The 25014-nt window shown below is 34.6% G+C and overlaps 1 protein-coding gene across 2 annotated transcripts in view; it reads right to left on the bottom strand.

Annotated features, from left to right (window-relative positions):
- Positions 1 to 23: 23 nt before the first annotated feature.
- The window catches only part of LOC136851566 (aldehyde dehydrogenase X, mitochondrial), a 25507-nt gene continuing 516 nt past the window's right edge, over positions 24 to 25014 (bottom strand). Inside the window, exons 1-13 of one of the 2 annotated variants that reach the window (XM_067125825.1) lie at positions 24867 to 25014; positions 21490 to 21594; positions 21181 to 21282; positions 20465 to 20630; positions 19167 to 19357; positions 14712 to 14801; positions 13948 to 14077; positions 9810 to 9994; positions 7173 to 7337; positions 6780 to 6937; positions 4928 to 5002; positions 3809 to 3900; positions 24 to 98 (exon numbers count right to left, since the gene is read on the bottom strand). The exon at positions 24867 to 25014 is cut by the window's right edge and continues 516 nt beyond it. In XM_067125825.1, the coding sequence (XP_066981926.1) occupies positions 3828 to 3900; positions 4928 to 5002; positions 6780 to 6937; positions 7173 to 7337; positions 9810 to 9994; positions 13948 to 14077; positions 14712 to 14801; positions 19167 to 19357; positions 20465 to 20630; positions 21181 to 21282; positions 21490 to 21594; positions 24867 to 24902 (1476 nt within the window). In that variant the 5' untranslated portion in view covers positions 24903 to 25014 and the 3' untranslated portion in view covers positions 24 to 98; positions 3809 to 3827. The remainder of the gene's footprint in view (positions 99 to 3808; positions 3901 to 4927; positions 5003 to 6779; positions 6938 to 7172; positions 7338 to 9809; positions 9995 to 13947; positions 14078 to 14711; positions 14802 to 19166; positions 19358 to 20464; positions 20631 to 21180; positions 21283 to 21489; positions 21595 to 24866) is intronic. The other variant, XM_067125826.1, reaches the window with a different exon arrangement.

Here is a 25014-nt window from a genome sequence, read left to right as displayed (position 1 = left end):
AAGGGCAATATAAGAAAACATGATTACATGAATAAACTTTATTAAAAAATCCAAGAACACCCAGCTTCTTAATAGAGAGGTCATAATTTGGCTGGAACCTGGAATGACAGAAAATTGATTAGAAACTATTTTAGGTTGAAGGAAGCTTGTTGATTTATCAGTAATTTGATTTTTTTTTTTTTAATAATAAGGTGCCCACAGCAAATGTTATATTCCTTAATAATGCACTCATATTTTCCAAAAAAAAATTATAGAAAAAAAGTGTTTTGAGAAAACAGCAAAAAAAAAAAAAAAAAAAAAAAATCTCAGGCTTCTTGAGAGAATCAGGACATACTGAGCTAGTTAATCCATACATCATTATAACCTGTTTTCTCTGACATGTCCCATAGAGAGACTGGGATATTTTAGTGGGTGACTATTTTTTTAAAAATTTTGTTCACACTTGTAAACATGGTTCACAATTTGGCGTTCACAGTGCCGTGCAAGCGATGAACAAAATTGTCCATGAACCATTCTAAACATTTTTTTTCAGCAATAATATTATAAGATAAAATGTTTATTTATGCATCCAAAACAGTGTATAGCCCAAACTTGATCCTATCCAGGATCATTCTTAGACTTTTTGACAATTTGTAGTGCACAGTGTTACATAAGCGATGAACAAAATTGTCACGGCTTCATACAGGTGATGAACAAAATTGTCCATCAACCAATCTAAAATTTTATTTTTAGCAATATCGCTTCAGGATATGTTTATTTAGACATAAAACAGTTGGAAACTGTTAATAAGTAAAATTCAATAATTCCTTGAAATTCAGCAGCTGGCATGTCCCTTAACCTGAAGAGGTGACGAAAGCCCCCTTTAACCCAAAGAGAAGCCCATACTGCCACCAATAACTTGTACTCTGAATAAGATGTCTTCTGCTGCAAGATACCAGACTGAACAGGGTTTTTAATCAATAGCTGAAGGTTGATGGTCATAGCAGGCACAGACCTCAACTATCCAACATCCTGTTCCATATTCATCTAGGGCTGGCCCCAATGCAGAGCAAATGTACTCTTTCAAAGTCAGAGGAAGAGGGCAAGGATCATACCACCAGCAACAAGCATGGGGGCTCATCATGATCAAGTACAAGCTAAGGGCACAGTACTAGGTCAAATCCATCCCTTGTTTAATTCTAGAGGTCTTACAGGTAACTGATCAGAGCATGTGGGAGTCCTCATAATGGACATTATCAAAGACCCCTATCACCAGGCAGTCCTTCTAAAAAGGAGTCTTATAGAGTGGGGCACAAAAGAAAATCATAGCTAGACTGAACACTACCTCCTGTACTCAGTCCCAAAGGGAGCAAGACACTTATTCTTCCTCCTCCTCCTCCTACAAAAAGACGGATAACTAGAGAACTATGGTGGATTTCCTAAAAGGAGAGCCCCCAGACCCCTTCTGTTGTAGCAGCCCACAGGTTGGAACAGTTGGAAAAGGCTAAGGAGAAGAACTCCCTGCTTCAACAGCGATGGCCCAGAAGCCAACATCTGAGAGTGAGCCGAGACCAGGAACCCTGGGAAACAGAGCAGAGAAACTCCAGCAACAAGCCATCAAAGTGCAGAACAGAGTTATGCAGAGCAGAATTATCAGTTGGTGTATCTGTCAGAAAGCCAGTGCAGAAGGGATTGTGCACATACTGTACTCTATGATCAATCCAGACACTGGATAAGGGTTGCAGGGGCTCCCCTACTCTACAAACACCTCAAAACACTAGTCGGAACCAGGGACAATTACTAGAGAAGTTTCCTTTACAAGAGCAAGACGACAACTTTGCAAAAGCTCATGCTCAAAGAAGGATGGGGGCGGGGCTTCTGTGACAGTCATTGCACACTTTCAGCCAACATCTTGTCAACTCCAAGGTTGAGAGCTAACAACAGCTCATTCTGGATGGTCCCAGGCCATGAAGGATCCTGAAGAACAGTCAGGGAAGTAACCAAACAGAACCTCTTGTGGAAGTCTTGTAACCAACCAACAGCTTCTCCAGGAGATTTGATCTCCAAAGGGGTCAATGTTTGGCATCTCTTCTACATGAAAAGAGAATGCAAAGTAAATACTGAAGGACAACTGCACACAGAATACTCTTGCCCCCTGTTTCTTTATCAGGCAAAGAAAACAGGACAGAATAAAACACACACTCCTCTGGAAGGTGCCAAACAATCTGCACCTGTACAAGACGACACATTTGTAATTGATAGTTTATTATACAAAAAAAGTTCTGCTGTAAACACAAGTTACAAGTGGCAAACCTGGAGACTTCCTCTTTAAAAGAAAAACAGTCCTGAAACAAGAAAAACAAAATTCATCTGGTGTTCAAGTACTCCTGACACAATGGACAAACACACACAAAAACTGTTATACTGTAATTGTTTAGGTATCCCTGTCATACTAATTCATCTGGTGTTCAAGTACTCCTGACACAATGAACATACACAGACAAAAACTGTTATAATTGTTTAGGTATCCCTGACAAACTGAACCCCAAAACAAACACCAAAATAACACAAAGCTTAAAAACAAAATCAAATTCCTTGACCATCGCAGCAGAGATATGTAGACTCGACAATAGCCAAAGAAAAAGTGACTGGGTTAACAGCAGGTGAGTGGCAGCAACCACCCACTCATTTGCCTGACACACTATCTTGTTACCAAGCTTTAATTACTTCAGCTGTTACTGAGTTATTCATATAAAAGATGGTTTTGTATCCTTGTAGGAACAAACAAAAACTTACTGACACCGTACAAGTAACTCAATGCTTCTACTGATGTAAAACAATTACTTTAGGATAATTTTTGTTTGTACTTTCCCATGTATTTGCAGAGCTATCCATTTCCTGAGCCACGAACATGCTATCCACATAAATACATGATTAAATTCGCAAATATACTTTAAAAATATTTGTGAAATGATAAAGGAAAGACTAAGAAGTAGCAAAGAAAGGATAGACAGCACAATAATTGCAAATGAAAAGTTTACTAAAAATGTCACACAGACTCAGGTTGTTATAATAACAATTATAAGTATAGGACGAAGTCGACCTGGACAACAGACCATGTTATGGTGTAAGCCTTTATAGAAAAATAATAATTATTAGAGAGTTTAACCAAATAATAACCAGACTGCTATAAAGGCCTTGGCTACACCTTTGTTTGAAGTTCTGTGGTTTGCAGAAAGCTATGTGAATATACTGTTGATACATTTTATTTATGAGGGAATGTCAAATTAAATGTTGAAACTCCAAATTCAATCAGCAGTCTTAAATGAAAACTAATTTGGGTATACGTTAAAACATTAACTAGGCAACTGATGAAAAGATGAGTGCTTTACAGTATATTTAGCCTGGCAGTGGACACACCTTAAAGAAGGAGAACTATATGAGTGAAAAGAGAAGAGATGCCAAGAGACAGGTTTTGGGAAATGAACTCAGGATCTTAACTTGGCAGAGCAAAACTTCGGAGTACTGGAGTGGATGAGGAAAGATTATATTATCCCACTAGTAAATATGAGGAAAAACCCAAGACCTGTACAGCCTGTATTCCTCTAAAGAAACAAAGGCAAATACATGGGCCACTTGAAAGAAAAAACTGAAATTTTGAAGACATGACTATAAAATACACACAAATATTAAAAAAAAATTTTTAAACCTTAACCAAAGACTATGTCTCACTTAGAAGCCAGTGTAACAGGTAATAATCTTGGACAATCATAAGAGATAAATTTTGACTCACTGATCTAATTTAACTATTATTATAATATTAACATACCCCATGCAATACAGGAGACTTAGGACATTTTATGGGGTACCTTTATCAAAATGGTCTTGGTTTCCAAGTATTCTGCCAGACCTTCCTCACCTCTGAAAAAGAAAAATCCACATCTCATATTAGGAAACAGCACTTGGGCTTAATATCAAAACCAAATATTTCATCTACCCTTTTTCCTTGTATATGGGTGAAAGATTCTTCAATTGTACAGAAAAACAAAGATTATTTTTCTTATAACATTTGCTCTCTCTAATTATCAATGTATTCATGGATTGAGAAATGGGTGTAACCACATTGACTGACTAAACCTCCAATGGAAACTTTCCTTTTTTTGAATACACACACAATTACTGTACTGTAATATATGAAAAGATGACTAAACATTTCTCGTACTTTTAGAGAGACTATGGTTTTGATACCTTCTACCATTCTAAGCATCAGTGCTTTCTAATACATAACATACAAAAAAGCTTCCTCAATCTGAGTGACTTCTGGCCAGAGTCCAACTTAAATGTTAGAAAACTAATGTGAAACCTGGAACAGTCCATAAATGTTTTTAACAAATGTATTTCACCTTAGACATCTTACATACTTTTCTTTAACATGACTTCCTTCACACCTAACATAGTGCACATATTGAGAATACCACATTTTGACACTATATGGGAAGTATTTATCACTAAACAGTTTATGTGAACATATAAATTAAAATCATACAAAAGACCTAGCAAATACTTTACTAGTTCTAGCTGTATCAGACTGCAAAATATTAAAAATCTAAACACCTCACATCCAACCATGTTATAGCATATGGTCAGAAGAATTACTAAGTAATAATATTTTCATAAAGACATTAAGTACTAGCACAGCTAACTGAATCAAAATACTAAAATGAATCTGAGATCTTTTAGAGTTTACAAACAAATGCTACAAAAATGATTTTTCTTCATTCTTACCCTTAATACTGTAATTAATATAGACACTGGATCAGCAGTATCAATTATTCTGACACCCAGGACAACTACAAAAAATACCTAATGGTTAAACTTTAAGAATTACAGGTTAATATGCCTGAACTTTATTCCAAGAACAACTTTTTTAATAAAATCACAAACTTACAGTTCTCTTCCATGTCCAGACTGCTTGTAGCCTCCAAATGGAGTTTGAGGAAGGCACAGATCGTAACAATTAATCCTGTAAGACCAACAAAATACATTAAAAGTCAAGGAAAACTTTTGAAATAAAAACTTCCAACAGGTCACCTGCCATGAGCTGATCCTTGAAGTAAACTATCTGGATAACTTTCTGTGCTAAATTTATATGGTAAAATATTCAAATGAAAAAAAAAAATCACTTGAAAAAATACTTGGGAAGTAACAAAGGCTTGTGCTGGTATAAGGAGAGCTTAATCTAATAAAAATATGAACTCTTCAATCACAGGAAGTTCTTAAATAAAAATAGGTTCACCAAATAGGCAATTACTTAACCTGATGTTCTGCTCCAACAGTATTAAGAAATGCCTAAAAGGACATTTGTAGTTAACAAACAATAAAACATAATATTATAATTTTTAGTATCTTTTAATACATTAGTAAAGGCACAAAATGAGTAATGAATATCTGACTGCAAAAGGTACAAAATAATGCCAGGTATAATACTCTGTGCTGAAAATACGATTTTGAGATAGGAACCAAGCTACATAAGATTAGAGAAGGTCCTCGACTTTTTAACCCTCTTTAATTTAGTACCAAAATAGTTGACACTAAATTTTTAATTCCTTAAAAGTACAAAACAGTATGACAAATCTAGAAACAGCTGAAAAATTACTATTATAGATAATAATAATTTAACCAGACCATGTTAAATACTTAATTTTCATAGAGCTAGCCTGAAAGATCTCTTAAAATACTAGTAAACTGTATACCGAACTTTTAATAAATTAACTTGAAAATTTTAATAACTGAATAAACTGAAAATGAAGTTTTATTGTACAACATTCCTTACTGGAATTTGTTTCCCAAACTTTAATTTGCTGTTGGTAGAAAACTGGAAAATCACAAGGTATGCTCAACTGGAAGCATTTCTTTGCATTTTGGGACTGGGTCAAGTCCATCAGGTTTTAAGAGACAGTAAAAAAAAAAAAAATGAATTTCAGGAATAGGTACATCTGATCTGGTCATATCAATTACAGATGGCTGCTTTGTCAGCATCTTCATTTTTAGTAATGCCTACATTAGCAGGGATTCAACATTTACACCAAAATTCATTTAATTTGTGACAAACAGACTTAACTTTGTAGGACAAAAGGATTTATACAACAATTTTGATAACTTTTACAGAATTTCTAGAATCACTGACAATTGCAAATTCAAGTGATGTAATGTTTTATATAACTTTAACTGCTGACACAGCTTCTCAATAGTCGTCATACTATGTTCCCAAGAAAAGGGTACCCGCTACAGTATGCAGTGTGGTGCACTGCTGATGGTCTTGGCAGTATCCTACAGCCCTGAGGTGTAATACTTTCTGGTTAATACTACATATCTATTTCCAGAACAACTTCCCCATTTTAAACCTACTAAGTTTTCATGTACCATTTCAGTACGCAACTGTCTTAGAGAGGCCTATTAGTTCTTTAAATGACACTCCTACCATAACAAAATGGCTGTGTTTTTCTAGAAATGTGAATCAATCATTTCAATCTCATTATCTGAACAAAATGGTACATAGTGTATATTTGTTTAATTTATCAAAAAATACCACTAAAGACTAAAATTAATACCATTTTCAAATAGATAACATCAATATAAAAATTAAATACTAGATACAGTACATGTCCCAACCAAAATCTCTTTTATCTTAGATTTAGAAAAAAAGGGAATTTATCTCCTACAACTGAAAGAAACACAAAGTTGATAAATAAACCACATAAAGGCAAAATAAAACATCTTGTAACTACTTCACTACTTACCAAACTGAACCAGCACGTACAGCTTGTGCATACATAAGAGCTTTATCCAAATCTTTGGTAATAATACCTGAAGCAAGGCCATACTCAGTTTCATTGGAACGCTTAATCACTTCTTCAAGAGTTCTGTACTTAAGAATAACTTGTACTGGCCCAAATATCTGAAAATGAAATAAAGAACTTCCAGGCATTCGGATATTCACATCCCTAAGTAAGATGTAACGAATTTTAATGTGTGTGATTTTTTACAGCAAATTATAATTCTTTCACGAAACAAATGTACTTTTCTACTATGGATGTACTGAAATTTTCAAGTCTGACATACAAATAATTAGATAAAAACAAAATACAGCACCTGACTGTATTCATACTAAAGTAATATATACATAAACTTACCTCTTCCTTTGCAATGGTCATATCATCTGTAACATCACAGAAAACAGTAGGTTCAATGAAATAGCCTTTTGTTCCTTTCCGGGAGCCCCCACATGCCAGAGTGGCTCCTTCAGCTTTACCCTTCTCGATGTATCCTAAAACTCTCTCCATCTGTAACTGGCTAACCTGTTAGACAGCAAAAATCAGCGATTAACAGTAGCCTAAACGTGTGTCACTTCTGAAAGTACTTTATACAGTTAAAACTAACATTAGTTATACTCCAGTAGGTTACTTGGAAAAAGGGGCAAACACAAGCACTAAAAAATTATAAGCTCTATAAAATTAATAATGTTTATATTACAATGCCTGATAAAGAATGAATACCATTTTCAATTGTTTATATTACAACGCCTGATAAAGAATAAATACCATTTTCAATTTGCTAAGGAACATAGTCGTCTAACCAAGACAGAAATCCCTACTGCTAGGGGAAACCCAATGTCTCACTGAACTTCACAACTGCATTAGAGTTCACAAGGTGAAGTGGTTATTACTTCTATTGCTACTGTATCATTACAAACATTAGAAATAAGTTAAATGAGACCACAGTTACATGTCTAAGATTTTTCATAGGGTTCACACAAAGCATTTGATTTCATAAATGGTGGAGATTAGAGTTGGGTAAAGTTGAAGCAGTTGGACAGCAAAGTGCAAAATGATCAAAGGGAACAAGCTAACAGGAAAAATATAGTGCAGCTAAGGACTGTGGGATACTGCAAAGAACCCAGAGTAGTATTTAATCTATAGCGTGCCTCAGGGGTGCCCTAAAAGGTGTATCACCTACATCCTATAGTACATATATATTAGTAGCATCACCTTTAAAGAACACTATCTTATTTTCTGTCAAGACTACAAAAAGCACCAAATGACTATAAATCTAGAGTTGCTAATAACACCATGAAAAACAACTCTAATGAGTGTCACTTAAAGCTATAAATGAGAACATGCACATAACCACTAACCCCATGTTGTTAAGTTTAAATTTAAGAATTATGGCTAACCAAGTCAAAGGGGAGCATTCACATTGATTTGGGCAAGCCTAGCCTCCTATCCATAGCTCTGATTTTTAAATTAGCATGATGATGTAATAAAACAATGTACTGGCTACCACTGCCCTTCACAATGTGAGCCCAGCATATTATGAAGTTAATAAAATAAGGAAATAAAATACAGAAAGAATGAGGGCTCCCCTACCAAAGGGAAGTTTTGCTTGAATGAGACTCCACTTCATTTCATCCACCAGTTTTAACTTGGTTACCTTGCTTGCAAGCATTTAACTATGACCTATGGTCTAGAAATATTAATAAGCTGTATGATACAGATAAATTTCATTAAAGCTATATACAGTACACAATTTTTTATTAAACTATGCCATTAATAAATATATGTAATTAAATAAGAAACATCTTTGACAGTTTTTATTTTAAATTTGGATATCTGTTCTGAACACAGAATTACTTTAGAACTCATGAACATAATCATCATTCTTAGATGCATAAAGGTAATATAAACAAGTTTTCATGCTGAAGTTGACACACAACAGAATTTTAAAATAGGGTAACAATTACAGTAGCTCACTGATATAATGGATCGCAGTATATCGTACTTCTGGATACTGTATATTGGTGCGAAATGGAAATATCAATTTGAGGTTTTCGCCTCCGGATCAAGCGCTAAACTGTTTTTTCAAATCACGCGTCAAAAGGAATGCTGGGAGTTTGAGTGAAGGAGAAAGTTATGCTAAAGCTTTTGCTGTCCTGTAGTTTATATTAATATAACAAGGCTTTTATATTACTATCTATATAAATAAGACCCTGTACAGCAAAAAGGAAAACAGAACTACTTCAATACATGTACTGTACTAGAGAGAAAATTACTATGCTTACGTATACAGGGGTAACTTGATTAGTTGTTACACTTCTGTACAACAGATTTAATTAACTTATATAGATATTTTGCCTTGTTTACATTAATATTTAAAAATTTGTAAATCATTGTTACAAACATTTTAGGGGTGTATGTACTTAAGAGTAACAGTTGTAGGAGGGTAATGTAAGATGAATTTGCCTTGTTTATGATGGTTTAATGATTTTTGTTTTTAAATTTTAGTTTATTACAGGGTATAAATCATTTTACAAAAACATTTTATGGTAAAATGATGTTTCATTATACTTACCAAAACACTGTAACAGTTGTAGGAGTCCGAGGTCAAATGTTTGGAATGAATTTGGTTGTTCTGGGATGATGGTTTGAGGTGTATTTTTGTTTGAAATATTAAATTGTTTTAGTATGATAATGTAGGGTATATTTTTGTTTGAACTATAGGCATCATTTTATATAAAAATGTCATTTTAGTTTAATGGTACCAAAACAGGGTATAAATTTACATTTCTAGCAGGGGAAACATGCATTCACATATATATATATAAACAATGATATATCCGAGTTTCTTTTCTAATGGTGTAGGCTCGGATGCTTTAATCTGTTATATCGGTGAGCTATATTACAGTACTGTTAAGAAGTTCAACAAAGCCACTGAGCCATATGTCTAGACCCCAAAATGGCAAATTAACCAAGCATCAGACTGTGACTTCTTACCTGTGGGCCCTGCAATATCCCTTCTTGGAATGGATCACCTACAGGTCTCCTCTTAGCAAACTGGACAGCAGTTTTAACAAACTCGTCATATATGGATGCATGAACGAATGTACGAGAACCAGCACAGCAATTCTGTCCGTGATTGTTGAACATGGCTGAATGGCACAACTCAGCAGCTGCACTTACTGCAATAAAATCCCTGATTAATATACAATTATTAAAGTCATAAAGACTACAATATGAAAGCAAATAAGGAAATTGAAACTTAAAAAATTGCTACACCAATACAGTACCATAATTTGTTAAACAATACTAAATACCAAAATTTCCAGTAAAAGAGAGAGAGAGAGAGAGAGAGAGAGAGAGAGAGAGAGAGAGAGAGAGAGAGAGAGAGAGAGAGAGAGAGACCTTGTTGAGGTCTCCTATTTGTACTTTTATAGTCACACTAGCCGAACAACCTGGCACTGCCCAGCATAACTCTGAATGACAACTGATAAAATCTCTCTCTCTCCAACTTTCCCTCTTTCTTCTCCCTACACCACCTCTACTCTCTCACTTCCCCTCTCCAACCTCTCCTCTCTCTCCACACCCCCCTCCTCACTCTTTCTCCTCCCTAACCCACTTCTCAACCCCCAACCCCTTTCTGCCTCTCTCTCACAGTATTCTTTTCAGATACTAAATCTACCTACAAATATTAGATGACTCTGTTACAGGAAGAACCACATTTCTCAACCCCCAACCCCTTTGGTGCCATTGATGTCTTACTCCCACAGTATTCTTTTCCAGATACTAAATCATATATATACTGTACAGTACAAATATTAGATGATGAATTCGTGAAGTTTAATTGGTTACTAAGCCTACAGGAAGAACCAGCCCCATTTCAGGGAATACATATATATATATATATATATATCCCTTCCCATCCCCATATATATATATATATTTAGTGCTAGTGATATATCTTATATATATATATATATATATATCTCACTGTGCTGATGTCTAGATAGTAAGTCATATGTATACATATATATATGGCTGAAATTATATCAATGCATTTCAGTTATGCTGACACATACACACATACATCCATTTATATATATATATATATATATATATAATCATGAAGCTACAAATATCATATATATAATATATATACATATATATATATATATATAAATATATATATAGCCCTATTTATATATATATATATATATAACATATATATATATATATATATATACATATATATATACATATATATATATATATATATATATATATATATATATATATATATATACATATATAATATATATATACATATATATATATATATATATATATATATATATATATATATATATATATATATATACGGAAAAAAGTTTTATCAAAAAATCATAGCATGCTTAGTTTTAAGATTAAGAGTTCATTTTATATATATATATATATATATTTTCTTATTGCCTGAAGTTTAGTATGCAACCATCAGAAATACATATATATATATAAAAAAATATCATTATCATATATAATATATTGGAGTATATGACAGCAAAAAAACGTAAATATATATAATTATATATATAATATATATATATATATGTAAGCAAAACGGTTAAAGCTAATGAGTTAATTTTTTTTAGTTGTATTGTACATATAAATTATGATGATTTTGGTATATAAACAGATTGTCAAAAAAAACGATTAATCAGAAATGAAAAAAATATCATTATCAACATGACAGCAAAAAAATATTATCACAAAACGGTTAAAGCTAATGAGTTAAATGATTGCTAAATTGTGATGAATATAACAGATTGTAAAACGATTAAAGCAACACAGAGAAAATATTATCACAAAATGATGCATGAATTTGTAACGGAGCGGTAAAAAAAGTTTTTTTAAAAATTCACCATAAATCGAAATATTGTGCTAGAGACTTTCCAATTGTTTCAAAATGAAGGAAATTGATAGAATATTACTAGACTAAGTTTTTTAGCTTACAATTAATTTTTTTACCATTTCGATCGAGTTAAAGTTGACCGAAGGTCGATTTTTTTCTATTTATTGTTATTTATATGAAAATAATTAAAAAATGGTAAAAGCTAAAAGCATGATTTATTTTTTGTTGTATTCTACATGAAATTACGCACATTTTGATGTATAACACTTTATGTAACGAATAATATAAAACGGCGAAAAAATTACAAGGTGACTCAAGAAATGCTAGGATTTTTAGCGGAGTTCGCGCGCGTGGATGGAAGGAAAAAGTTTTTTTCAAAAATTCACCATAAATCGAAATATTGTGCCAGAGACGTTCCGTTTGTTGCAAAATGAAGGTAAAGGGAGCATTTCGATCGAGTTAAAGTTGACCGAAGGTTGATTTTTTTCTATTTATCGTTATTTATATGAAAATATTTCAAAAATGGTAAAAGCTAAAAGCATTTTTATTTTTGTGTTATTCTATATGAAATTGCGCACATTTTGATGTATAAAACTTTATGTAACAAATAATATAAAACGGCGAAAAAATTATGACAATGTGACTCAAGAAATGCTAGGATTTTTTGCAGAGCGAAGGAAAAAGTTTTTTTTTTATAAATTCACCATAAATCGAAATATTGTGCTGGAGACTTTCCATTTGTTGCAGAATAAAGGTAAATGATTGATTGTTACTAGAATGTAAGAATTTTGGCTTACGATTGCATTTTTAGAGCATTTCGGTCGAGTCAAAATTGACCGAATGTTAAAATTTTGTCAGTTATCGTGATTTAAATGAAAATATTTCAAAACTGTTAAAAGCTAAAAGAATGATTTATTTTTTGTTGTATTCTACATGAAATTGCAAACATTTTGATGTATAACACTTTATGTAATGAATAATATAAAACGGTGAAAAAATTACGACAAGGTGACTCGAGAAATGCCAGGATTTTCAGAGAAGGAAAAAGTTTTTTTTCAAAAATTTACGGATGCCCCTCAGGACACCCCGATGCTTCCTAGGGGTCGTAAAAGGCACGGGATGTGGTCCTTGGTCACCTTCGGTCACACGTGGGCGAACAACACGGCGCTGAGAAGCTGGGTCACTTTGGCTGCTGGTTCCTTCTCCAGCATCCCAGTCTAAAACTCGTCTCACACGCTCACTACCGACAGGCAGTATCGCGCCTTTCACGGTCCTGACGGCTTTGAGACATCTCTGCAAACGTCCTGTTGCAGCACAAATACGCAAACACTTGCCAAAGTTCTGCAAAACACGGATGCGTCAAAAAATCGCTCGCGACGGTCCGACGCTGATGCTGTCTGGTACGAGAAGGAGGGAATTGGCGCATGCGCATCTGGGTGACGCTTATAAACAAAACAACAGCTTGATCCGTGAACTCCCAGCATCCTCAAGGCGCATGATTTGAAACCTTCCGCAAACTAGGCCTATAATTATTTTTCCGCGAATATTTAAAAAAAGCATTTTTAGTCGACGTATGGTACGTCCACTTGACATCCAACAGACAATTTTCGTCGATGTATGGTACGTCCATTAGGCGTTTAAGGGTTAATATCAAATTCATGCTACCTCGGGAATATCCCCAAAGGGGAATAATCACTGATGGGGAATTTATAAGTGATAAATGGATTGGTACTGCCGCACGACCCAGCAGTACCAATCCATTTATCACTTATAAATTCCCCTTCAGTGATTATTCCACATTGGGGATATTCCCGAGGTAGCGTGAATTTGATATTAAGCTACATTTGTAGCTTCGTGATTGTATATATATAGATAGATTTGGACAAGATACTGATCACCTGGATCTGTTCTTGCTCTCTCTATTCTGCTAAAATTCATAATAGTCACCTAATAGCCCGGTACTTAGTTTGTTGCTTGGGCCAACGGAGCAATTCTGTATTTTTTAAGAAACACACCTCTACTGTTACCTCATATAGTTTGGGAATCAAATGCTGGCAACTCATTTGCAAGGTGAATGCCCAACCATTCGTGCAGAGAGAGAGAGAGAGAGAGAGAGAGAGAGAGAGAGAGAGAGAGAGAGAGAGAGAGAGAGAGAGAGAGAGAGAGAGAGAGAGAGAGCGCAAAGCACTCATCTTCATGGCTCCCAACATGATCACGTCTACTTACGATCACCGCAGTCTTCACAAACTACAATTGGACTTTTCCCGCCAAGCTCCATAGTTACTCTCTTCAAATTGGATGCACTAGCAGCACCCATGACTTTCCTTCCAACCACTGTAGAACCAGTAAAGGCAACCTGAGGTAAAATAATTTTATATAATGAATCAAGTACATACATGTAATTAAGAGCTTTTTACGGCTCTCTCATATACTCATTTCTGGCTTATAATTTAAAATCCCCATTAACTGAGAACATCACTGACTCTGCTCCTCTCCCCATTCCTAAGGGTGTTCAAGGTTTTGTTCATTCACAGTCATTTTCTCTTCCTTATCAGCTAACTCCTCCAGACTTTAAATTTTTTTTTTTAAACAAGAAATGTTTCTTCTCCAAACATTCTCTTTCATTTGAATTACATTTCCAATGGTTTCTTTACTCATCTATCACCTCTGATATCTCTAGTACTGTTTACTTGAACTGGAGATGCATTATCACAGATAAATTCAAGGCGTACCCTTAGCTCAGTTTTATTTCTATCCATTCTTCCATCCAAGTCTTTTACTGTTGATAAAAATAGAATCACAACTTTTACTTCATTCAAGTATTTGGGTTTCTGGGTTGCTTCCACTTCAATCAATAATTAGGGTGTCCAGGTTACTTCAAATGTTTTGGAGAGATCACTTGATTCAATCTGCTGAAAATTCTTTACAAGAAATTAATAAACACAGGCAACTCCCTTCATGCCATTTTACAATCACAACAGAAAACTAACCTTGTCAATATCCAGATGATGAGTTACTGCTTGGCCAGCTCCTTGACCAAGGCCAGGCACAACATTCACAACTCCTGGAGGAAATCCAGCCTGGAAAACATCATGTTCAAGAATGATTTTATCTCCTTGCATGGGTACACCACATATGCTGAACTACCTGGCAGCTGAACGCAATAAAATTTTTCAGCAAGGCAGTGGGCAATTTTGGAAAAAAAATGTACAATACACAATATGCCAGATTCTTAAAAGTAATTTATATTTTTCCTAGGTATACAAACCAGAGCCTTTATATAGTAGTAATCCTCAGTGTGGGCTGGAAACAAGTTACTGAAGCTTGGTAAAAAGGTGGTTAATTGGTGGTACAGTAGAACCCCGGTCCTTGACCATATCAGAACATGACATGATCGGATTTTGGTGCGATTGGTGAGAAATGTCAAGTAAATTTTGCACAGGAGGCCGAACAAAAAACCGGAATCCAACCCGATAAACCGCGTGATTTTTGTAAACAAATTGTTTCGGTCAGTCACTGCTAGTTGCCGATGTTCCTATGGGTTGTTTAAACTTTGCTCAGCTGTGCTCTGTGTTTTGTGATATATTTTCTTAGTTTTTGTGGATTTTTGTATTATTTTTTGATTAAAAAAACATGGGTCCCAAGAAAGCCATTCCAGACAAGCAGAAAAGGAAAACGGTACGAACCACAACTGAACTTAAAAAGAGAGATTACTGTACTATTGAAAAGTATGAGGGAGGAATTTGCATGACTGATTTAGCATCTCACTTTAACCTGCCTGTGTATGTGTGCACGCATGCAGAGAGAGAGAGAGAGAGAGAGAGAGAGAGAGAGAGAGAGAGAGAGAGAGAGAGAGAGAAACCTCCTGTTACAGAAGTCATATAACAAAAGTACAATTCAATAAAATACTTTAAAGAAAACATGTACATACTGTTCATAGAGGGTACAGGTATTCAATCAATTTACAATTATGTAAAGACATACAGTGAAATAATTAGTAAAAACACATGTACGCGATAACTACAAGAGAGAGAGAGAGAGAGAGAGAGAGAGAGAGAGAGAGAGAGAGAGAGAGAGAGAGAGAGAGAGAGAGAGAGAGAGAGAGAGAGAAATACATATGCACATTACAAAATATTTAATACAGTCAACAACCAGGATTTGCAGGGGATGTGTACCACAACCTGCCCATAAATAGCTAAAATCTACGAATAATTGACATCATCCCTCTGAAAATTCTTTAATTGCCTATTTTGATAGTTCAAACACCAAAAAAAACCCTCTAAAAATGCTTATACCTGAGTATTTTAATAATTTTTTCACAAAAATGTATTTAGTCACGAAAATATGAAAATAAGGTAATTTATGAATATTTCTCTGAAAAATTCCGCAAATAGGCAAATTTTCCACAAATAATGTGGATATACGTTCCACAGAAAAATCCACGAATAGGTGAAGCAGCGAATCTGGAACCACGAATAGGCAGGGGGGTACACTGTATACTCATACCCTAATGACAGTATGTACACAAAGCATCCGAGCTACAAGCCAATCAGCAACGAGGAAAGCTGGTACCCTGCTGTGTGATTGGCTACTTCCAGCCAGTAGCATGTTGTCAACTGACTTGGAAATACTAAAGCACAGAGAGAGAGAGAGAGAGAGAGAGAGAGACTACTGGCCCAGTTAGGTTGTTACACAGCCATATATCCATTCACAAAAGTCAAATAATGAAGTTGTACAGAAATACCTCAAACTTACACGAGGTTAGGTTCCACAACCAATCGTGCAAGGTGAGGATTCACATAAGTTTGGTAAGGTCACTAAAAATGCTAATAAATGCTCATTTCTAGATTTTAAACACTAAATACGACCCTAGTCATGCTCCCAAAGTATTAAGCTAACTTTAAAAAAAATTACTTTAATTTCATTTAAAAGTTAGCTTAATTCTTTACCTTAAAAAAGAGAGAGAGAAATACATATGCACATTAAAAATATTGGACTGTAATACAAATTTTCCATGACAATTTTACACTTAAAGCATGAAAACTTATAAAATACTTCAAAAACCATACAAACACTTTCTGCAGGGTATCATGTTTGAGAAATGCAGCAACTTTGCGAATGGGTATCACACCTTGTAAAAGTACACTAATTGTACATGCTGTAATTATATGTAATACAGATTGCAACAGCATATTTTTCCGAGGTTAACAAAGTCATTTTCACAGAACAACACTAACACAACTCTTAGTTATGTCTCTGATATGTTTTAGTATGTTAAATTCATTTTATCAAACCAGCACGACTGAACAACATCATCTCAAGATCATGTGTGGTCCTCATGACAAAGACTGCGAATGGGCATAATCCAGTAACTGCACTGCCTCTGTATCATATTTATGTACAAAAATATAAATACAAATCCTCCATATCGATTTTACACTTAAAAGCAGGAAAAATTAAAAAAGTACTTCAAAAATTAAACACTTTCTGCAGGGGTATCATCTTTGGAAAAGTGCAGTTAGTTTAGTGAATGGGTATCACATCCTGTAAAAGTACACTAACTGTATGTGTTGTAATTACCTTTTGTATCATATTTATGCATGTACAAAACAAAAATAAAACTATTTTTCATAAAGATTTTACACATAAAAGCATGAAAACTTATAATTTACTTAAAAAATTAAACAAACACTTTTGCAGGGTTTCTCGAGGATTTTGTAAATGTCGCGATTGTGAAAAAAAATCGAGTATGCCCAATTAGTTAGGTTCCAATGAAAAATTCACGCCTATGAATTTGCACAACTCAAACGTGTAAGATTGAAGCATATTGTACTGTATTAAAAATAATGATAATTTTAGTAAAACTGTTATTTTATGTGCCATATGCAATTATATTTCATGCATTATTGTCATATCGTATTATAATTTATGGACATCGTAAACATGTGCCATTTGCATTCTAATATTTACGTACTGTATGCAATTAGATTTTATGCATTATTGTCATACAGTACTACTGTATTATAATTCATGAACATAGTAAACACGGGCCATTTGGATTCTGATAATGTTTACATTCTTAAAATCATCAACTGATTGCGTTTTTCCATCATCATCACAGCTATTAGTTGCTAAATGAAACACATTTCAGAGAGTCGTTTTGTAAGTAAATTAACAAAGGCGAATTTAAAATATAATAAATGCAGTAAATTAAATGAAGTAAAGGTGTGATTTCTCCAGTATCTGATGTTGCTTTTGACTCTTCCAAAATGTTTTGTGGCCTGCACATTACAGTAAACCCCCTGTACAGTATATACGGATTTCTCTGTGGAACGTATCTACCCATCATTCGCAGAAAATTCGCCCATTTACGGTATTTTTCACTGAGAAATATTCACTTATTAATGTATTTTCATGACTAAATGCACTTATGATAAAACTATTAAAATACTCAGGTATAAGCATTTTTAGAGGGTTTTTTGTGTTTAAATTGTCAAAATAGGCAGTTTTAAGTGCCTTTAGAGGGGTTTCAAGTATTCACAGATTTTAGCTACTTGCAGGGGGGGTGCGGTACACATCCCCCACGAATGCGGGGGGTTTACTGTATTCGTCTCTTCTGCCACAGCTACAACCGTAAATTTAGCAGTACAGTATACTTTTAACACTTTTCTCTCCATCGAGTGAAGGATGAACAGAGATTTATTTTATTATTATTTATGGAAGTCACCATTGAAAATTAGCACATTTTTAACAGGCTGACTTCTGTAGCGCAACCCTTAGTAACAGTGTGTTAGTTACGGTAACTTACATCAGCAAATGGCTGTTTCTTGATTCAACTGTTTATATAGAAAACAGTTACAGAAACACCAACAGCAGACCACATTAGATATGTTTTTTTTTTTAGAAAAGAAAGCCAGCAAGGTCATAGTGAAAAAAGGCAAAGAGGCAGAAAAACTCCTGAAAAGCAGCTCCCCGTTGCTTTTGGGGAAGGGGATTCCCCTTCCAAACAATGACTCTCTCTCCATACCTCCTCTCCACATCCATGTCCAAAGCTCCAGATCCTCATCAATTTCAAGGTATGGGTTGTAATGTTGTTAAAAACTTTTTAATGTTTCTTATTTAAATATGTTATTTAACTCTGAATTTAATTGTAATTTGCGTAATGTTTTCTATAAAAAGGCAAGGTTAGGGTAATAACTTTGTGGTCAAGAAGGGAGTAATCTGTTTTCAGTTATTCTTATGGGAAAAATTTATTTGGATCTCATCTGCATTACATCTAAATGCTCATTCTAGAACAGATTAGCGTTGAGGTTCTGGGTTCTACTGTAAGTGGGTGAGAGGGGGACTCTTCCATTCACATTACTTAATTTAAAACACTTTTCCTACAATTTGCATATCCCAAGAGAAATGACAGCAAGAATGCAGCCAATCATCCATGTCCTTACCTCCTTTGCAAGGGCTGCAATGTACAGGGCACTCAAAGGCGTTAGTTCTGCAGGTTTGAGGACAATGGTACAACCTGCAGCCAATGCAGGACCCCATTTCCATGCCAACATCATGGCAGGATAATTCCAAGGAATAACTTGTCCAACAACACCCACTGGTTCACGACGTGTCATGCACATGTAGGGTCCATCTGTTAGGAAAATGAAAAATATATATCCAGGTACAAGTAAATCTACAGTAACTTCCTTACATAATCTTGTAACCAAAAATTCTCTAGCAATGGATGCCTGAACAGACAACAGAATACTATGTAGGACATCTGTCAGTTTCACTGCAAGTATACATTTTTCACATGCAGCTGCAAAGCTATAAGCTTGTTGAAACAGAAGTATTTTTCCAATGGTCATAAAAAACCCTAAAAGAATACTACACCTTTGATACTGTGTTCAACCAAAACAATTATCTAAAACATTTTGAGAATATAAAGCACTAACAAACTTTTGTAAAACAAAATCTAAGAATTTTAATTTATTTCACTCTTCAATTCAATATACAGTAGTTAATATAAGAACTAAAAGATTACTAAACAGGGCATGGGCCTACCCCACTTTGTACATGATCAAAATCATCATTTCATCAATACACAACATAAAAGGTTGAACAGGTCCTGGCCTACTCTACTTGTACATGATCAAATCATCAGTTCAAATGATTCAAAATAGTATACTTATTTACAATACAGTTTACGGAAATTTGCAAATTTCACTGCTTCCATTTTCCAGGACTGAAAAGACTATGAGGGAGGTAAAAATTCAATATGAAAAAGATCAACATAAATGATTAAGCGGTCAAGACAACTTGAATGAAAATCACAAAAATGCTACAATCTTGCATGGCTGACAAATAAAAAAATCATTGTCCATGTTAAAAAGGCTTAAGGGAATTAAAGGGAATATATTCAATCAGCAATATTGTAGTACTGTATTATCAAAACATACAAGCAGACACGTTCATAAGTTTATACTGTAGGGAGGTTACTGTTTGCAGTACTGAAATCTCTCTACATAATCACTGTGATTCACCTCAACTACTTCTTGACTTACTTTTCAGCTGTTAATTTTTAACCCATACCTATCTAAGTTCTGTTTTGTTTGCTGAATTTTTCACATTCAGGAACAAATCCTGCTGATAAGCCCTAATGAAAATTTGCTGGTTTGATTAAACTACTTTCATGTCATATGCCAATCAAACTAAATATACAAGTGCACGATCTAATGGCAAAATGGCAATTACTAACCACAAGGAACTGTTTTTCCATGAATCTTGTCACACCAGCCAGCATAGTAACGAATGGTCTTGATGCTGTAGTCTAAATCCCCCAGGGATTCTGTAAAGGGCTTGCCATTGTCCAAGGTATCTAAGCTTGCTAGGTAGTTTATATCACGTTCCAGGAGATCACAAAGCTATAAGAGAATCACAAACACCCATCAATTTCAACACCACATGATGTGAATTATAAAATGCTATATTGCCAAAACAAAATATCTTCAAGGCAGTTTCGTTCCAATTTTAACTACATTTCCAATTTTAACTACAATTTAAAGTGTGTCACAATGAGTCTAATAAAGCAACATTTATTAGTCTCCACAAGGAATTTGGTACGTAAAGCTTTTATTTTCTAAAAAGAATGTCATTTTCAACCAAAATTTACTGTGGACAAATCCAAAATAAAAATGTACACCAATACATCGTTACTTCTCTCAGATGTTTCTAGTTGTACACCACAGTATGTACTGTGAAATTTTCCTCTGAAAGGTCCAGTACAGAAGAAATAACTAACAAAAAATTAACACAAACAACACAGACAAATAAGGATAATCTTAATTTCTACAATGCTGTACTGAGGATGAGAATCTCATCCAAAAATCAAGCAATTAAAATTTTATGACCTTTGAAATAAAACTTATATAAAAAAATGCAATATTAAATGATGCATACTTTCTCCAACCTTACCTTAAACATGAGCAATGCTCGCTCAGAGGCATCCATGGTCCGCCATGGTGCATCAAAACTGAAAGCTGCTCGAGCTGCTTTAACAGCCTTGTTGACATCAGCCTTCACCATGGAGAGAGAAAAACAATAAGCTATTAAAACTATGTGAGGAATCTTTATGCAACAGAAATGTAGAAGCCAAAAAATAATAGTCATTGTGATCTACACATAAGTATTTGAAAACCATAAAGTGTAAACTTAGCTCAGTCTAAATTGAAATTCATAATTAAAAAATCCAGTTAAAAACAAAAATATTTCATCAAGTCTTACTTCTTCTCCTTCAGCAACATTGCATATAACTTCCTCTGTTGATGGATTAATGACTGGGAAGGTCTTCTTCCCAACAGCATCGACAAATTCATTGTTGATAAAAAGCTGAAATACAAAAGCATATGATTCAATGCCCTAAATTACCACAGAATCAATATTATCTATGATACATTTTGCTGTCCAAGACAAGCATGCTGGCATCAACTGAGACGATGGAAGTAAAAATGTCAATCCTATTTAAATCTAGTTATTAAAAACTTCAATGAAAAAGATATTCATCATTAAAAATGAGGAAAAGTAAATATCAAGAGTTATATCACAATTATTTTCCAAATTTTTTACCATAACATATACTGTACACAAAAATTATAGGATAATCCATACAGTACCAAGATTTCTTACTTTCAATTCTTTTGTACTAATAAGTAAATTTTATTTTAGAGATGTATGGCTGACCTGGCACTTGTCAATAGTTCGCCTCAAAAATCCTTATAAAGTACTATGATACAATGCATTATTAGTTATTCCATCTCTATGAATGCCTAGGTTATGGCATCCCCGTCGGTAAAATTTGCTAGCATTCCAGCAATGCTCACAAAAATTTGGAACTAATACAGTAAAAATACCAGGTAAAAAAATATTTATTTCTACAAACTAACAAATAAATACAGAGATTTTTATATTGTACATGGTAGTGCTGATGTTATGCTATAAAGTGATACAAATTACAAATTAAATGGTTACATTGTTTCATGAATACCATTAATTCAGGGTTCCTAACACTGCATTCATGACTATGCACACAGGACTGGGATAATGTATTTGACATTTACCATTTGTTTTACCATTTTTTAATCTATAGTAGTTGATCAGTCTATACATAAATCTAGACTTTCAAGTCTGTAATACATAAAATCATTTTTATAGAGTACACTCCATGAGCATTTATTCCTAGCCTGTACTGAGAAGGATTTTTTTTTTTATAAGAAATCCTTGCTCTAATTTAACATCTTGATCAAATTTACAGATGAGGTCAAACAAAACAGACAAGCATTTATAAAACCAAGAACAACAAAAACAAGAGAAAACTTGAACATCATGTGGCAAAATTACCAGAGCTCAAGACACTAAGCTACCACAACTGCAAGCTACTTTGGCCTTGTCTATCCTAAAAAATAAATAATGTACATGTATACTTTCAGTGACACACGCTACGCTAAGTCTTGCAGCCTGCATGTGCTGGATATGAATAACAATACTGTAGTAGTTTCAGTAGTAATGTGTAAAGTAAATACTGTATTAAGTAAAGCTCGCCTACTGTGGACTTGTAGGCAAATTTTGATCAAAGACAATAACCTAGCTTATTCTCAGGTCAAATGCTCTAGTACTATACATACATGAATATTCAAATGTGCACAATACACAATTAAAACTCAGGCATGATAACATTTCCTTCCTGAGTGCTGTGTAGCAGCCACTGTATACTGCATGGAAATACAGCAAGAAGTACGAAAGGGGGAAACTAACCTTACCTTGAACAGTAGGTAGTTGTTTCATCCCTGGACCCCAATAGCTTTGAAAGTCAAACCTAATGGTAATTATTAAATTAACTGCTTGTTCAGCTGTGATAATAGCAGCAATGGACAAACAACATGAGCCTTTTTTGTCATGTGAAGTAGGCCTATGTTAGAGATAGTCACTGGTCCTTGGCGATGCTGCCAAGAACTACAAAATTTATAGGTTTTAGCACGTGTCACCCGCAATTCAAGTACTTTATGTGATGTCAAACAAATGGAAATTTAATCTACCAGGGTTTAATTACATTCAGGACAATTTTATGAAGTAAAACTTTATCTATGATCTTAAAAACATGTAATAAGTGACAATTTAATTTCAGAAATATTTTTAATTTGAAAACTTTCTACAATAGTTCTGGCAACTTTTTCATTTATTATAAAATAGTGGCACCGCTACTCAAATAGATTACTGTGCAAAAATAACATGTCATTTAGTCCTAAACTAGTATTTTAGTCCTATTGACAGGTTTAGCTGGGAATTCATCCACTTTCCTCAATCCAGTTAATGACAATTGTTTAAAGCCATTTCCCTTGCATCACCTACAAACTGAATTAAAAGACTTTTGAATATAGTACACTGACAACGAAATACAGCCAAATCCTATTACGCACAGAGTCATATAACAAATGACGTGCCTTCATGATCTGTTTCTAGGCCTAATGTAACAATAAAGGTTAACACCAAGTATAGTACCCAGTGGGGTTCTTCCCTCTGAGAATGACTTGGATGTACATTATTGGGGTACTTTTGGCTCATATAAAGAATAGGAAAACCAATTTATAAACCTTATTTCGTCACCGACCCCCACTTTTCACGGCAAAATGCATGTAACACCCTACGGTGTTTCAAGGTCAATGATGAGGGGCGGCAATCATCATCCCATGCACCAACAATGGCAGTGAAAACACACACACACCCATACACAACAACATAAAACAATAAATGAATTGTTTATTTCCATTCCGATTAGCTACGGCACCTAAGCTCAAGGCTTATTGTCAACAAATTTTAATACTGGACGCTACATGAAGCACATAGGCCTAGGTCTAGTCCTCGTCGTGAAGTAATTATGCCATTGACTAGGTCCCTAGTCTACTACTAGCCTTGGTCTGGGGAAAGCTTCGCGGTAATCTATAAACTAATATTCAATTAAGGTAAATTAGGCTTACACTATATGCGACGGTAATTCTAAGCCGGCTGTCCGCGGTGAGCTAGACTGTGGCAATTGGCGTTTTTCTATGTTATTTTACTTGCTTTACAAGAATTTAAAGTCATATTTTGTCGGCCGGCTGTTGTAATTTTGAAGACTACACGACTTAAGTACCTAACGTGGGGTAGGTCTAAGCCGGCATTCTGACAAGCCCCCACCTCCCTCCCTAATACGGCAAAATATAAACACCTCTAGGGTACGTTAATTTTTAGGGGTTTACTGACAATTTTGCCGTATTAGCTTACGGAATGCCGGCTTAGATTACGTTAGTTATAGTCTTCAAAGGTCCAGCTTGCAGCCGGCCGACAAAATATTATTAAATTCCTCTAAAGGAAGTAAAATAACATAGGAAAACGTCAATTGCCATAGTCAGCTCACCGCGGACAGCCGGCTTAGAATTACCTGGATTAGCCTAGGCCTATGGCTAAGGGAACCAAGTACATCCAAGCTGAGGTAAAAATGTCTAAGCTGCTTCAGAGGATGACATTCGAATAGTTGCCGCCGCGGAGCTACTATATAGTTCTACCCTAGTTTCTTTTAGTGGCGAAAAAACTGCAATATTAAAATGACAACACCAACATACTCATACCTGGGTATACTTGATCTCTGGGTTTCTGATTGCCATGACTGGAATCGGTCTTCGGTGCTCCAGTGGCCCTTTAATTATAACGAGTCAACGGCGGGTGACAGACTGAAGAAGAGCGGACGATCTTCATCAACCTCGTCACGCGTCGTTC

This window comes from Macrobrachium rosenbergii, chromosome 23, assembly GCF_040412425.1.
Source record: "Macrobrachium rosenbergii isolate ZJJX-2024 chromosome 23, ASM4041242v1, whole genome shotgun sequence".
NCBI classification, from domain to species: Eukaryota; Metazoa; Arthropoda; class Malacostraca; order Decapoda; family Palaemonidae; genus Macrobrachium; species Macrobrachium rosenbergii.
This window is presented reverse-complemented; position numbering and strand designations above follow the sequence as displayed.